This window comes from Siniperca chuatsi, linkage group LG1 (assembly GCF_020085105.1).
Source record: "Siniperca chuatsi isolate FFG_IHB_CAS linkage group LG1, ASM2008510v1, whole genome shotgun sequence".
Classification (NCBI taxonomy): Eukaryota; Metazoa; Chordata; class Actinopteri; order Centrarchiformes; family Sinipercidae; genus Siniperca; species Siniperca chuatsi.
This window is the reverse complement of record NC_058042.1, coordinates 14,350,238-14,367,773: the sequence shown is the minus strand read 5'-3', so window position 1 is coordinate 14,367,773 and position 17,536 is coordinate 14,350,238. Positions and strand designations below refer to the sequence as shown.

The 17,536-nt window shown below is 38.6% G+C and overlaps 1 protein-coding gene across 1 annotated transcript in view; it reads left to right on the top strand.

Moving 5' to 3' along the window:
- kif18a (kinesin family member 18A) overlaps positions 1-17,536 on the top strand; it is a 33,441-nt gene that overhangs the window by 14,268 nt on the left and 1,637 nt on the right. Inside the window, exons 12-15 of the mRNA XM_044206473.1 lie at positions 523-644; positions 787-1,076; positions 6,410-6,466; positions 13,780-14,152. Coding sequence (XP_044062408.1) covers positions 523-644; positions 787-1,076; positions 6,410-6,466; positions 13,780-14,152 — 842 coding nt within the window. The remainder of the gene's footprint in view (positions 1-522; positions 645-786; positions 1,077-6,409; positions 6,467-13,779; positions 14,153-17,536) is intronic.

Sequence of the window (17,536 nt, the reverse complement as noted above, 5' to 3'; positions counted from 1 at the left end):
GTAGGCTGTGTCTCTACTGGTGTCGTGACTGTCTTTGTTTTCTTCCCATCTGTTCTCCCAGTAATTAGAACCGTGCTCATTTTATTTCTCCATCTCACTCGTGGATCACTGAAGAGAATAAATCAATACCCTTTACTCATCCCTCACACAGCAGCCAGTTACCTAAAACCATGCCCATGTTATTTTTTTCTTCTTTATCCTTTCTTCCAGGAACTGACCCAGAACTATGACGCACCCACCGGTCAAATGTTCTCTCTGCTGTTGTTTCGTAGTTTCTTTACATCAGAGTTTTTTTCTCTCTCTCTCTCTCTCTCCCCTCCCTTACCCTGAACAGACAGCTTTTCTGCTGAAACATGGATGAAAACAGAACTTTGCATCCTCTCTCTAGTTTCCTGACCCCCAGCCACCTTTTTGTTTCTTCCAATTCTCCCCACTAGAGTGCTAATTCAATATGCTATTATGCTAGAATGGCTATTGCCTCATCGTTTCTGCTCTCTGACCTCACTTCTCCCCCTTGTTCAGGTGTTGGAGAAGGGCCTACATTGCCACAGACTGGAGCTGCAGGTACATGATCTCAAACAACACATAAATCAGATGGTCAAGCTCACTGCACTGCAGGATCAGGAGAACAAGCGCATGCAAAAGTAGGTTGACAATACATAGAATCAATTTTTTATTGAATTAACTTTTACTCAGTGCATCTGAAGAAACTGCACTTCACCTTACTCTAACCTGAGGTTTTTCCTGGAAAAAATGACTCAATATTATTTTTTCATTGCATTTCAGAATGGTGAACATCATGTTACCGGCTTATAGTCGGCACTACTCTGCGTTGCGTGGGGCTGGGCTGGTCACAGCAGCAGATGAGATGGAGAACCATGAACTAGAGCACCTTGTGTTGAGGGAGAGAGGCGTGGTCTGGGCAGATCAGGAAGCGGTGGGGCAGCAACTGAAAGGTGAAGGGATTGGAGAGGAATCACAGGAGACAAATGAGGCGGGAAGCGTTGGGCTCCGCAACGCGTTGGCACCTGTCCTGTCTTTCTCACATCTGCTTTACCACCAGAGTAGCCCCTGCAGTAAGTCATCATACTTTCATCATCCTATTTATTCTTCTGTTGTTGTGTCTTTAGCATACATTTAGATGGTTTGTTTGGATTAAATTACAAAACAAAATGCTTGGAAATTTGATTATTGAGTAAATTATGAGTATTTACATTATGAATTAATATGTCAATTGTTTGAAGATCAAAATTAACTTCCATATAGAGTCACAGTAAATCCATTTCAGTGTGTGGTGGTTAATTTTTATCTTCATCTAATGTTCCTGCAACCGACCAGTCCCTGATCGCAAAATCTGGCTGTGGGGAATTCTGTTCATGTCAGTTGTTTGTTTTGTTTTGTTTTTTTGTTATTTTTTTGTTTTGTTGTTTTTTAGATTAATCAATGAGTTGTTTAGTCTATACAATATCAGAAAAGGTGAACAATGCCCATCCCCATGTCCCAGTGCCCAAGGTGATGTCCTAAAATGCTCTGTGTTGCCTGACAGTCTAAAACATGAAAATTATTGAATTTATAATCGTATTTTAAAACACAGAGAAAAGCAGGAAATCGTCACATTTGAGAAGCTAGAACCAGCGAATATTTGGCATTTTTATGCCTCTGTGCCGGCGATAGCCATTGCCAGAGGCATTATGTTTGAACGCGATATCTCAGGAAACCCATGAGGGAATTTCTTTAAATTTGGCACAAACGTCCACTTGGACACGAGCTGCTTTTCTACCAAAAGTACCAGGAACTTTTATCCCCAGGAACTACTTTTCAAGGAACTAAAAGGTTCCTTCATCTGACTGTTGTGTGCGTTTCCACCGCAGTCTAAAGACCTGAGAAGATTAGGCAAATTACACCCATCACACAGCTGCATAACTCTCTTGTTTTGACTTATTAAATACATCACCTGCAATTCAGCATAAGGACCTTTGCTTATTTAAACCTATGCACTCTCATCTGTTTTAAATACTGAGCATACCAAAGTGTACCATAATGGTGAAATTGAGAGCCAGAGCCACTACTTCCTCAGTGTTATAATATTAGAATTTAGAATTATCACATAAGCATTACATGTCTTTTTACATATACATATTTATATATAGTATATACTATATACTTGGTTTCAGATACAAGAACAGCAACTATACACACATTTAGTTCAACAGCTATTTATTAATCTGGACAGACATGGGACGAGGGCTGCTGGTGGTCGCAGGAGTAAACACACTGGTCTGCCGTCTGCAGTTCACTTTATCCATCCGTTTCATCTGGAAAACACGGTGGGGAAAAAAAAAACGTTGGGTCTCACTGCGACGACATTAACAAGGTATCATTTTGTACGTTCGATTTAGCCAAACCTTGTCTTACAAGGCTAAGTGACAACACTTAGCTGTTATAGCATTTAACAAGCAGCATGTGGGCCGTATGTGATTTACCTTCAACCGACTGGTCATCCATTTTCGTGTCTTCCACTATGGTTTCCAACATCGCAGTAGCTGAGCCGCTGTGCCAAAGAAGGCTGGCCTGTGACCCAGCAACGCATCGATCCAGACGATCAGACCACGCTGCTCCAGCGGTCGGAGCTCAACCAATCAGAAATGTTCAGCGCAGCAAGCACCACCCCTAAAGTCCCGGTACTTCTGAAAAGTACTACCCCAAGAGCAGGGACCTTTTTGGGGGGTAAAAAATGTCTCTGGTACTTAATTTAGACCCTGGTCCCTGCTGTGGAAACACACAGAGTTCCTCCAAAGGTTCCTATTCCCTGGGGAAAGTTCCTACAGTCGAAACACAGCTAAGGATGAACTGATTAGAATTTGGTTGTCAATGATCAAGGTCACTGTGACCTCACAAAACGCGTTTTGGGCCATAACTTAAGAATTGATGATCATATTTCACAGTTGGTCAGACAATGAATTGATAACACATTTGACTTAAAGGTCAAAGGTCACTGTGACCTTCAAATGACCTTGACAAACACGTGTTTGGTCATAACTTAAGAATTGTTGCAGTAATTATGACACACAGATGTTTAATGGGATACAACAATGAAGTGATGACATTTTTTACTCAAAAGGTCGAAGGCCTACTTCATCGTAATGTGCTAGAAAAACACTTTACTCAACACCATAACTCAGGAAAAGAAGGGGAGATTGTGACCATGTTTCACAGTGTCTGACCAAGGTCAAAGGTCATTGAGACCTCAAAATAGGTTTTTAGCCATAATTTAAGAATGAATTGGGCGATTCCAGATTTCACACACATTGACTGGGGGCGACACAATGAGTAAACAATAACTAGCACAGTATGGGCTATCCTCCATCTCATCCCTTCTGCCTTTCACTTCCTGCCTCATTCTGTATTTCGAGCGTCATCTGAATCACGTGACTGCAAACAACGTATTGGAGCGCGCCTAGCTAATTGTCATCCTGTGAGTGAGTTTCACCCACAGCTCATAGAGGCTTTGCATCTAAAAATGCTAGAAGAAAACAAAAGCACCACATTTTATGTAGCTATATTCTAAGTCTAATCTTTACATAGTAATCAAGTTCATGTGTACCTGTTTAGCCAATGTATCTATGATAATCCTTCATTAATCAGTTCAACAATGTATATTCACTGGAATCATACATAGGTATCATCAATATAGTTATAACTTCCATTTAGCCAAAAAATACACTTTATGCCTTTACTTTTTTTTCAATTCCATCAAGAATTCATAACATATATTGAGTCTGGACAGACATGGATGTAAACTGCAACTTTACTGGTTGGTGGAGGCATACAACTGTGGGGCAGTAATTCTAGTTCCTTGATAAATTAATTCAAAGATAAAGTTGTCAGTTCATTTCCTCGCGATCGATTAATTGACTAATTGTTTCAGTCTTAAAATCTAGTGCCACGTAACCTGACTGGGAAGATGTCAGATTGCTCGATGAATACAGGAAAACCTGACCACATGGCCACAAAATGCTTAACCAACAAAAACAACAAATGTTGCAAAAAAGGGCCATTACTTATAATGGATACATTTCCTTGAAAAATGTCTGTTAAATGTTAAAGAGCAACTGAGATGATACACCACAGCTCCTAAATAAATTAATTGAATAAAATCTGACCAAAAAAAACAATAAGTCACATGCATTCATCATCTTGTGTTGGTGGGAAAAAATACAGATAAGGCGTCATTTTATGGGGAAGCAGGTCGCCCCAATAATTACATATAAATGATTTGTCCCCCTCAATTAACTCTATCAAGTGCATGCGACAATCTCACCCCTCCCCCTCCCAGAATGCAAGAAAGAGAGCGAGAGAGGCTTTGCAGTGAATTAATCTGTGTCAAACCAGTAAGGGAGAAAATGTCCTTCGGCCATACATCCCTCTAATGTGAAGAATCTTAGCAAATAGCTAGCTAATGCTTTTAAAATGGCCTACTAAGTTTGTTGTTGTTTTTTTTTAAATTATTATTATTTATTTAAATGTGTTTACTTGAAGATGAGTTCAGGCATGATGCACTGCAACTTGGCTAATCTGACAGTCAAACAGCAAGCATCAGTTTAAGGGTTACTGGGCAACCCACTCAGTTAAATGTGGCCTCATAACGTATCTACTGTTACATTACACAACTGATGTTTCACTCTCTCTTCAATGAATGTGTTACAAATATTAAGCTTTACACTAATTATTTCTTCTTAAATTTGAGTCCATTATTTTAACATAACATTTTTTGTTTTTTGTATTATTTCATGTACTATATTTTGAAAAGGGGATATAGGTGCACACATGTTCATGCCAACCACCATGTTTTCATTTTACAAATGACTACATCTATTGTTTAAATCATAATTACAGCTAACATTCCCCTTTCACAATACACTGTTTTGGTCAGGATATTATGTTAAGTGCCAAGAGGTTGCATAAGGTAGCTACATGGAGTGTGTCACACACATTAATAGTATCGCATTAAGCACATGCTGCTTTTGTTAAAGAGACAATAATTATAGAATTATAGAGTCTTAAACACTTTCCAGTAAATGTTTTGCACAAGGTAGGTGACAGACAGCAAGGTGTGTGTGTGTGTGTGTGTGTGTGTGTGTGTGTGTGTGTGTGTGTGTGTGTACTTGCTACATAGAGAGGACTGAAACATGTTTTTTTACCTACAGAGTGAGGACATTTTGGCCAGTCCTCACAACTTCAAGGTGCTGTTTGAGGTTAGGTTATGGTGAGGGTTAGGCATTTAGTTGTGATGGTTAAGGTAAGGGGCTAGGGAATGCATTATGTCAATGACAGTGCTCACAAAGATAGAAGTACAAGGATGTGTATATGTAATTTTGCTATGATTTAGATTTGTTTTTCCATATTTTTTTTTCGTTAGATGGTTCTGTAATGTGGCAGGCCTAAGATGTAAGGTTAAAAAGTATACACATGTGACACCTGAATGTAAGATCAATTTTACGATAGTGTTTAATATGTTAGTCGGGTGTCCTATAAGTTAATTCAATAAGGCCCAGTATGTTTGGCATTAGTCCAGGTCTAGTGTGTATTGTGGGATCCAAGACATTGCCCAGTTCATTTTTAACTGTCATCTCTGCATGACCTAGCAGCACCAGGCCCTCATGACATATAAGCCATGATAGACAATGAAGCATGAACCAAAGCTGGCCAACAATACTCAATTACTATGATGGTGTCTTATCATTTGTGAGACGGTTAACTTTACACCTGTCCCTCTGTTCCACTGCTGGCTTCTTTTAAATTGTATTACATTTAGTACTTCTTTAAAAGTGTTTTTCGTTGCATTTCAGTTCAGCATTTCATTGTCAGTAATACAAATAATTTGACAACCCCTGAATACAGATATAAGTGTCAGCCTCCTCTGGGTCATATTTTAAAGTTTAAAAAATTATATAATGTTTGTATAAGACCTAAAACGCTCCAGGTTGACTTGGTCTTTGGGCAAGTCATTATGAATGAAAAGTTCCACTGCCAACTGTTTCTTCTGACTTCTGTCTCTGTCACTTTACATTACATTGACTTTTTCTGAAGAAAAGATCACAATTCATAAAGATGGTTGAATGTCTGTACTGTCCGCACAGTGAGATGAGAACACCTTGAATCATAGCTCTTTTTTAAGTGTTGAAAATGTTTCACTGTGGCAATTTGTCACATTTTTATGTTGGAAAGCAACGTTTCGTTACAATTTTCAGTAAATACTGACGTCAATCCAATAAGTAGTAACACAAAAAATTTAGAAACATACAACCCGTATATGGTTTCGTTTTTCAAGCTTTCTGTGTTGTTGTAATTGTGATGATGTGTTGATGTTGCTTCTCCTTGAATCTCTTTATGATTTTTTAATTCTCAGGTGCAGAGGGACGCACAAAAAGAACATCACTGTGCAATACTGCGCCATCACCAAAAGGTAAATCTATTCTCCTCTCTCCCCCGTCTTGCTAACATGCCATAGTCATTAATCTAAAACCCCTGCATACCTGTTAATCCCCCCTCCCCCTCAGTCATTCACTTATGTGCTTTCTCCTTGTCACTTTTCACTCAATCCATCACCCTTGCCCAAACACACTTTAAGAGATGATGCTATGTTTTATTGAAGCAGAACACACAGATCATAGTTGTTTTTAATGTGCCATATAAATGTTTAATTGTTTTGCATAAGCCTAAATTTCCACTTTACCACATTGCTTTTTATTTGCTGAACATGTTTTTAGCAGTTTAAATATAAGGAGTTGTTCAGAGTAGTAAAATACACAATAAAAGTCAGACATGTAATATAATGTGATTTATAGTTGTGCTGCAGACATTCTGTACAGGCCAAAACTAGAATAATGAAATTATGTGAATACTCACAACCAGTTTTATAGAGGGAAAACTGTACACAGGGAACCTTTGGGGAAATGTAACACAAAACACCTTTGTGAAATATTGCAGTTCTTATTGGCTGTAATGATATTTACTGCAGGTGGTCTACATTTCATTGAAACACATTGTGGGAAATGTAACTTTTGAAGAAAATACTCCTGCCAGATGACCAGCGTTCCTTGACTGGAATGAAAGCACCAGGGAGTTTGTCACCACTGTATTGAATTTCCCTGCAACTTATTATAATAAGTGAACTCATTTCATTTAGTTTTGAAAGTTTGGTCTGTCCGTCCGGCCCTTCTTTGTACATTACAAGCCAGTTGTTTTATTGTTTTTTTCCATTTGGTCAGTTATTGTTATTTCTTTGCCAATACATCTGTGGTCATCTTCTAACTGTATTACTATGGTGAGCTTTTATATTTACCAAACAAAAAAAATGTAAATGGACAAATTTTAACTTAATGCAGTTTAATGCAGCATTTAACAAATCCACAATAAAACATTGACTTTGACATAATGTCAATGGATTTGTATTGTATTTGCCTTCAGCAATAGTGGACACAGCTGTACAGTATTACAGCTAAATGTGCCTGGCACAAAAAGATTTATGTTAACATTATTTTAGTGATATCTACATAAAGCCCTTCTTGAAGCAGCACCTTATGATATATTTCATTGTCCAGGCATGCATCCCATGTTAACACTATTTTCCCATTATTGGGATTGTGTAGCTACAGTTTCATCTCTCTCTAATAAAATCATAACTGTGCATTCTCCTCAATTATGCATTCACTGGCTCACACTTGCATCCTTGAAAACCACCCTGTCCATTTTAATTTCAGTCTACAGCTACCACTCATACATGCATGTAGTATATACACACACATATACACACAATAGGTACAGCTTTATACATGTTGTGCAGCATTATCAGCTATGCTAAAGGTCAATTACTGACACATCTAAATTATATAATGTTGAATTAGCACAGATGTTTTAATAAATAACGCTTTTATTAAGCATTCAGACAAACTATGTTCTTATCCTGGTGCTGTTTGTCAGTCCCTTACTGCTTCCTGAGCTGTTAATGGTAGTCACTGCAGCATGTTATGAGAAATAGCTCCACCCTGCAGCTTGCAAAGCCAATCAGATTTCACTGGTTTTAGGGGGGGTTGGGGTTTTGAAAGAGCATTAACTCTTTGTGGACTGCTTAATAATAGCAAATGACACAAAAATGATCACTTTGGATAAATGTTTCTTTATTCCACAAATTAGTATTGATGTTAACATTTCCACACATGCATTTATTAAGAGCTTCATGATTTTTCACTCAGCTACCTCCCACTCCCCTTTTATCTTGTTCTTTTTATATTTCTGTTCGATCTTCTACTCCTCACTTCTCTCTTAACTATTTTTTCCTCCCTAGATTTTGCTGTCCCTTTTGCTTCAAACGTCTGTTATTCTGCTTTTCCTCCATTCTGCCTTTCTTTCCTTCCTACCCTCAACTGTTTTTCTCTGTCTGTCCAGCATCTAACCCTCCCAATCCCTCTTGAGCTTCATTCATGAAAATGCAGATCCACAGCAGGGCAGGAAAAAACGTCAACAGACGTAAACTCCCCTGCTCCACCAACCAGAAAAGGCGCACTATAAAAAACAGGCAGCAGCAACCAGGCGACCCTAATTCAGTGCAGCCTCCACCAGAAATAGCAACTCATGCATGTATTAATCCCCTACAAGCCAAAAATATGTGATTGAAGGAACTCTGCTGCCATTTATTGCTAGGGACAACTCCTCTGCCACAGAAAAGGGCTATTTATCATTGTCTCTTCACTCGGTGTGCTGTCTGAAGTCTGACTCACATCTGCTAAATATTGCATTTTGATATTTAGGGTAATGTATAAATCAGTCATTCACCTTTGCATTTAGTGTTCTCACTTCCTTAATGTACTGGCATTTTTTCCTTTTTTTTTTTTTTTTTTTTTTTTTTTTTCTTTAGCCCCCTTCCTAACTCCCACCACACCTTTACAGGAAATGGTGTTCATAATGTGATGCCGACATGGTGATTTAACCTCATTCTGCTCTGCAACCTGTACATGTTTTTGTTGCTGTTGTTTTTAAATGAAGCTAGACAATATGGCAAAAAGATACTGGATGAAAATTCATGTATCAATCAGTATTTAATTATATCATGATTATACAATTTGAATAATATAATCCTTTTTCAGTGTTTAAAATTACTAATGCTGAAGAACCAGAGGGTTCACATAATATATTTTAATTCCAACACTGATCATATTTAAGCATTTAATTGTGCAAACTTAGCTTTGTATTACAACTAGGGGTGTAAGGGTATACAAAAATCAATGTTTGGTATGTGCCACAGTTTTGGGGTCATGGTTAGGTACCTTTTCGGCACAGCAGGAAAATTTTGAAAATAAGGACTCGCCTTCCAGTCCGTTTTTGTCTTGTTCCGCTAATTGACACATTCAGGTGATGCTGTTGTGAATTGTATGTTTGAAGTGTATCCACAGACAAACCCGACTTCAGTTGAACAATGTCAGCATACAGTTTGACATTAATATTTGTCCATTTTTGCTATAACTAACCGGCAAAATGTAATGCTCCCATACAGTGGATCTAAATGTCATGAGAGGATCCTCCAGCTCTGGTCTCTCATTTGTGTTTGTCATTCCAACGGCAGTGACACAACATGAGCTTGACTAACCGGGCTAAGCCAACTAGCATGCTACAGCTGATAACAACTGGTGCACTTCCAGAACTTTTCGGGTAAAACTCGGGCTCTAGTATTTATGTTCCGCGTGTGCGAAGTAGACATAAATAGACTATTTTGACAGTAATTGTTTGGGTCACAGGGCATACCAAACCCAGGAAGTTGCACACCGAACCAAACTTGCTTTACCAAACGGTTCGGGACGCATGCATGTACCGTTACACCTCTAATTCTCATTAAACAAACTTCAGTCCTGTTGGGAATTTGCTTTGTTGCAATAATACCGCAAATTAATGAAAGTTCAACCAATCCCTGTGTTATGTGGCTGTGGATTCCGATTATTATTCACTATCCGCGATCGTTAGCTGTCTGTCAGTACTCGGCTGTAAAACGGCACGATTCTCACTCACAGTACAGAGTGGTGTTCAAACCATCTTTGGCTGAGTGAACAGAAATCAGTTTGGAATGCAGTCTCATCTTGTTACTTGGCTAACTTACAAAATAAATGTTGATACAGCTTGTAAAATTTTAGAATTAGAAGCCTGCTCACAGCATAGATCATGCCCTTGATTTTATGGGGGGCAACTGGGCGCAGAGGTTGGAGTGACGGGACATTTTATGTTTATGGGGGTCATTTTTACAATAGCACACTCAAACTCTGCATTGTATTAAATTCTCACAATATACAGTGCATACGGAAAGTATTCACAGCGCTTCACTTTTTCCACATTTTGTTATGTTACAGCCTTATTCCAAAATAGATTAAATTCATTATTTTCCTCAAAATTCTACAAGCAATACCCCATAATGACAACGTGAAACAAGTTTGTTTGAAATCTTTGCAAATTTATTAAAAATAAAAAACGAAAAATCACATGTACATAAGTATTTACAGCCTTTGCCATGACACTCAAAATTGAGCTGAGGTGCATCCCTTTTCCACTGATCATACTTGAGATGTTTCTACAACTTGATTGGAGTAGACCTGTGGTAAATTCGGTTGATTGGACATGATTTGGAAAGGCACACACCTGTCTATTATATGGCCCCACAGTTAACAGTGCATGTCAGAGCACAAACCAAGCCATGAAGTCCAAGGAATTGTCTGTAGACCTCCGAAACAGGACTGTATTGAGGCACAGATCTGGGGAAGGGTACAGAAAATTTTCTGCAGCATTGAAGGACCCAATGAGCACAGTGGCCTCCATCATACATCATCCAAGTTTGGAACCACCAAACTGGGCGATTAGGGGAAAGGGGCATTAGTCAGGGAGGTGACCAAGAACCCGATGGTCACTCTAACAAAGCTCCAGCGTTTCTCTGTGGAGAGAGGATAACCTTCCAGAAGAACAACCATCTCTGCAGCACTCCACCAATCAGGCCTGTATGGTAGAGTAGCCAGACGGAGGCCACTCCTCAGTAAAAGATACATGACAGCCCGTCTGGAGTTTGCCAAAAGGCACCTGAAGGACTCTCAGACTATGAGAAACAAAATTCTCTGGTCTGATGAAATAAAGATTGAACTCTTTGGCCTGAATGGCAAGCGTCATGTCTGGAGGAAACCAGGCACCGCTCATCACCTGGCCAATACCATCCCTACAGTGAAGCATGGTGGTGGCAGCATCATTCTGTGGGGATGTTTTTCAGCGGCAGGAACTGGGAGACTAGTCTGGATCGAGGGAAAGATGAATGCAGCAATGTACAGAGACTTCCTTGACGAAATCCTGAACTCTGGACCTCAGACTGGGGCGAAGGTTGATCTTCCAACAGGACAACAACCCTAAGCACACAGCTAAGATAACAAAGGAGTGGCTATGGGACTGTGAATGTCTTTGAGTGGCCCAGCCAGAGCCCAGACTTGAACTGATTGAACATCTCTGGAGAGATGTGAAAATGGCTGTGCACTGACGCTCCCCATCCAACCTGATGGAGCTTGACAGGTCCTGCAAAGAAGAATGGGAGAAACTGCCCAAAAACAGGTGTGCTAGCTTGTAGCATCATACTCAAAAAGACTTGAGGCTGTAATTGATGCCAAAGGTGCTTCAACAAAGTATTGAGCAAGGCTATGAATACTTATGTACATGTGATTTTAATAAATTTGCTAAGATTTCAAACATCTTTCACATTGTCATTATGAGGTATTATTTGTAGAATTTTGAGAAAAATTTAATCAATTTTGGAATAAGGCTGTAACATAACAAAATATGATAAAGTGAAGCGTTGTAAATAATTTCCGGATGCACTGTAATGCATTTGCCTGTTGCAGAACTGCTAGCTAATATTAGCACACTGGAAATTGCTTTAGGGCACATTTATGATTTTATTGTACCCCGGTACTCACTGGGATGCTACATTTTAACATTATGGGAGCAACAAACTAAGTACCCTATGATATATGAACGAAACTTATTTCATATTTTTTTATTTTGAACAAGTAGTACCTGCAGCAGCACCTACATTTTCTCCTTTCATAAGCAGAGTTCACAGAGTTCAGAGTCGTGTGTTTGAGCACCATGTTTTCCTCAGTTTAAAAAAAGAAGTTCCAGGGCTATTAGCAGTCAAAAAATCCTCGAGTCCTGGCCTATTTATAAAACGCAGTGCTTTTTAGGGTAATAATAAGCATTGTAAAGTTTATGTGCAAGAAGGGCACTATAATGCTTAACTGCCTTGTGCCGTGCATAATATCTCCAACACTACTGATCACACTTTGATGTAACTTAAGGGAGCGATCCATCTCATTTCTCTGTTGTGACATTTTTTAAATTGCACTTTTTAGCCTAAGGCTGGCATTTCAGCGTTTATTACTGATTACTGATTGAGTATGGGGGACGGCATCATTTGGGGAGGGGTGTGTTTACTGTTGCCTTGCTTACTTTTTAAAGTGGTTCGGTTTGCTTTCACTTTCAAAGCCCTTTGTTGTAAACAATGCATTGATAAATGCATGTCAGAGATGGCTTGTTACAGATGCCATCTGCAAAGAATGCTTAAAATTATGTAACATTATGACTTGTTCTTAATCGTTTCTTACCAAAAGTAAGGTAGGCTAAATGCTTGCATATAGTCTGACAACTGATGAAAAGATCAGTTGACAAAACAAACATGGTGATTGTCAAAGGGTACATACAGTTGTTATCAAGTCAATGCAGGTGACACAACCATTCCATGTGTTTCCACATGTGGTCCTTCTGTCTTCCTGCAAACATCATAATGGATGACACTAGCAAACATTTTAGTCACAAAGTAACATGGTGACATTGCTGCCATACCACATCCTATCCCATGTCTGGTGATATTTTGACCAGCAACATTTGGACCCATAAACACTGGATACACAAATTATTTTGCAGACAGTTAATATTTTATGAAAGAAAGTGAATGCAGGATACAGAAAGAGTTCTCAGTCCAGGTTTACTCATCTGTTTTGTTCAAATTATTATTTTTTTTAAATAAAAAGGAACCTTATAATTATGTTTTGTATGTTTTTTATTTATATGAAACAAGTTGTGCCTAAACAGTTCCTTGTTAAAGCCCCTAAACACTTTCAAATCTTCAAACCTCACTTTCAAATTTCTCTATTAAATTAAATATTCATCAACAAAGTTTGTAAACATCCTTGAGTTTTAACTGTCAAAAACTCAATTAACCTGCTTAAACAGGATGGTGTGGGTGGATTTTTATCTGTGTTTGATAGAGACAGGCATAAGCAACAAACCCACAACTTAAATCTGATTTTTATTTAAAAATTGCTGAAACCTGATTGGTGCATGAAAGTATGTGATATCACCTTTTTCTCACTGAGTCCTGCCCACTTCAAACCAGTGAGAAAAGCACAGAAAAAAACACAAATACAGAAATCTCTAATGTGACAAACCAAACTGTTTGGCAGATCATTTTGTGTTAATGTAGGACCCCATCACTCATAGTAAGAAGTTGATTTGCAAATATTGGTTTTCAAGGCCATTACTCTGTCAAATAGGCAAAGATCAGCTTTCTTTGGTGGTGGTTAAAACTACCATTGCGACTGTGTCCATCCTTCATAGGTTGTTTATTAATGTGCACTGTAAATTAGGTTGAATTAGTTTTATTGCTGCTTTGTTTGTTTTTTATATTAACTGTTTGTTTTTTAGGTAGAGGGAAGACTGATATGAAACAGAAACCACCTCCCAGAATGCCCATCAGGAGAAATCTGTCTGCGTCACTGCCACCACAAAGCCCCCTGACCGTCGCCAAGGCCCAAGTGTTTGAGGAGGGCATGTTCCCACTCCAGTGTACACCAGAACCTGCTCAAAAAACTGTTCAAGTCCTGCCGCTGAGCTCCTCAAGCGCCGTGGATCCCAACATGACCTTTGAAATTCTGGGCAATGATGATCAAACTAATGCAACCATCATAATAAGCAGTGGTAGTCCCTGTCAAGCATCAAAGTCCACAGACGTCTCAGGTCCCAGCCAACTACTCCATCCTCCCAAGGCCAATGAGAGGAACCAGATTCCTACTAAAAGGTGAGAAAATATTTGTCATAACTTCTCTTTTGATTTTAAGATGTTAAGCAGTGTATATAATAATTTTAGAAGTTAAGTGCAAGACCCAGTTTGTTTTAGCCATTCTCTATATCAGTGAATTTACAAGATATTTTAAAGCAACACCTTTTGATGTTTTTTAACTCAAAACTTTGCATGTAAAATAACACAAAAATACTTTAGAGATTCCATTCTCAAGCATTCAGACATATAAATCTTGTTCTTTTCCTGTTTGTTTTTTGTTTTGTTTTTTTGCAAAAAGTACAATTGCACTGAATTTTTAAACTGGTCCATAAATAGAGCCAGTGTGGAACAAAAACTGCACTCTTTGACCCATGACTTTGTGTCCATCTACTGTACACACTTGGTTTCAGAAGATATTTTTTCCTTATGACAGGTAGGTACAAGTCAGTTTTCATGCTGGCTTGTAATGTGGATTACAGTTGACTCTACACATACAGTATTTTAGTTCTCTTGGCAGTCCATATAGTGCAGCCTTTTAACACGTTGAAGTAGTCATAAACCAATGCATCGATACACCCACAAACCGGCTACTGCACTCCTGGTCCCTCCAAAATGTACTGTATAGTGTACACTTCTCTTCACATAAACATGAAATTTGTAAGAAAGACTGTAGGAAACACTCCTCTTCATGGGAACTGAGACACTTTGGGAAACACCAAAGAAAATACTGCTGTCACAGCAGAAACTAAAACTGATATAGCATCACAATCTAACTGGAGACATACATTTTTTATAAGGCAAGTTCAGAGGGAAAAACTGCAACAGCTGCCACAATGTATCAGAACCATTTGTCGCACTTTCTTGCCTCCAGTTCACCAAACAGTTTATCTCAACATGCAATGGAGAGTTAGCCAGGGAGCGTTTTTAGCTGCCCCTCTTTAGTGTTAAAGCAGAACTACACCAGTGACCAATATTAGCATCATTACAATTAACCTCTATGACATATACATAGCAGTTAGTTGGCAGCAACAACAAAAAATAAATCACATTTTCTGCTGGACACACACTATTAATCAAGTCTGAACCTGTTTTCCTAACATTAACTGCTCTCTGATGTAGCACACATGCCTTTTGTATTTCTCAGTTTTCCATGCGCTTCTTATCCTTCTGTCTCGGCTGCACTTACAACTCACAATCACCCAGATGTGGTCCACCATTTATGTCACAACTGTCAAGAACACGTAATGAGGGTTTAAATCATAATTTGCTCCTTCACTAGCAATCTCTGAATTAGCTGTTTTGAACCTTTTAATAAGAATAGCACAAATTATGAATGTCATTTACTTTCTAAATTGAGTTTAAAGCATCAGGGACATCCCCACTTATTTTTTCTTGATGTTTCTTAATATAAATTGGTACAGAGCGAAAACACTCCTTATGTCACCCATGCTAATCTTGGTAAAATGCCTAACTCTCTTACACAAGCACAGTGATTCAACGTTGGTTCAATATTCATGCATTTTAAACCCAGACAGTTCTTGCACCACACATTTTGAATTAAACATTGCTCTCCAAAAGCATAAATTATCAAATTTTTAAGCAAGCCTCAGTGCAGTACACAGAAAATGTTATGAATTGCATTAAGAAAAATCTATGTATTTAATTAAAAAAAATCTATTGCATTTTTAAAAATTGTTCAGAGGGAACTAACACGGGCATCTCTCGAATCTGTTTCTTGACATGTTTAAAATCCAGTCTTTAAACACATCCCTCTGGCCCACTGAAAGATTCAAAGCAATTGAAGAATTTTGTGTAAAAGACGCTCAGTCTGGATGGTAACTAAACCATTCAAAAGTGGTAAATCCTCCCAACCTTATTCAAAACAAGACAGAGACTGGAGTGCAAATAGTGTAAGTTTTCTCACCAGCAGCAAGTTTCCAGACTGGAACATTGGGCCAAGAGGCTTAAGTCAGCTGAGCTGAGCAGCGTCATGGTGTCTTCAGCTGGAAGTGGCAAACAAAATAGGAAATATTTCAAGCTATAGGAGCAGAAAGAGTTTGTGTTAATGAATGGTGCTCCCAGCAGAGGAGCCCTCTCATTAACACATTGAGAGCGTTTAGTTGTTGGATAAAATTGTTCCTAACCAACCTCAAAATCAAAGTGCATCGCCTCATTCAACAAAATCGCAACACAAAAGAATCAAATGGCTTGCAAACGTCTGTGCTAGCCCACAAACATGCTGTTTCATGGGAAGTTGTTTTTCCTCAAATACTAAAGATCATGAGATTGAGATTGTGAGAGCACTTAGCACCTGGTAAACTAAGTTGTCCTGCAAAAGACAGGACATATCTCAAAGGAAAACTCTTGCATTTAGATAGGAAGAAAAGACATTACCTTTGTAAATATTTCTCAGTACAAGACCATTGTAGATGGTGCTAAAGGTGTAAATGATGAGCCAAATTTAGAGGAATAGACTCAACGACTTCAGGAAAGTTGATGCATTAGTTTTACTCTGGCAACTGTAGAAAAGTGATTTTTGGAACTGCAAGGTGGGTGAGGCAGTTCCCTGGGCAGGGTTCATGCAAAGTGTAGCAGACAGAGACACTAGAGGGAGAAAAACTTTAAAGTGACTTTGACAGTTTAACTGTTGTTTGGAAGAAATGGGGGGGGGGAACAGCAACACCAATAAAACAAATGTAGAGACCTGGCTGAGAAATAAATGAGGAAGGTTAGTTACATGAGGCTAATTACAGGTTACGGTTACATAAAAGGTGATACCAATTTCACCAGGTTGATTTGCTCTGGCAGGTTTTTCCAGACACCCCGTTACTTCCTGTTTTTAAATGCCACCAGCAGCTCACATGACTCATTCGGTCTAAAATTCAGTCCCTGTGTCCTGCAATGGAACACGTGCTCACCGGGTTTAGCTTTCATGCTAAAGCAATGCCAGAGATTGAGTTTAGAGCAGCTTACTGGTTTCATCTTATCCTCAATTATGTGCTTATTAATTTAAACCTCAGATCAGCAAGTATGGACCTGCTAGAGAATTTCGAGCTACAAACGGATTATATGGGGTTAAAAGACATCTAATTTATCAGAATGTCGAATCCATCCTTGCCTCAGCTGGAATCGGTAAAATTTGAAACTTATGGATAGTTAATGTAAAAGTGCTGAAATCGGGATGATGTTATCTAGTCAGTGTGCAACAGTTTAAATACCATGCAAGTGTAAAGTGTAAAAACATGAACACCCAAAACTTAAACAGTAATTTACTCATTATATACCTAGAGGTGCCATTGGGGAAAAATGCTACTTCAAATTTATGTGAGAACAAAATTTGCATATCCAAATTTCTGAATGCAGGTGCATCGAAACAAAGCATCAAATATCAAAAGTTCGGAT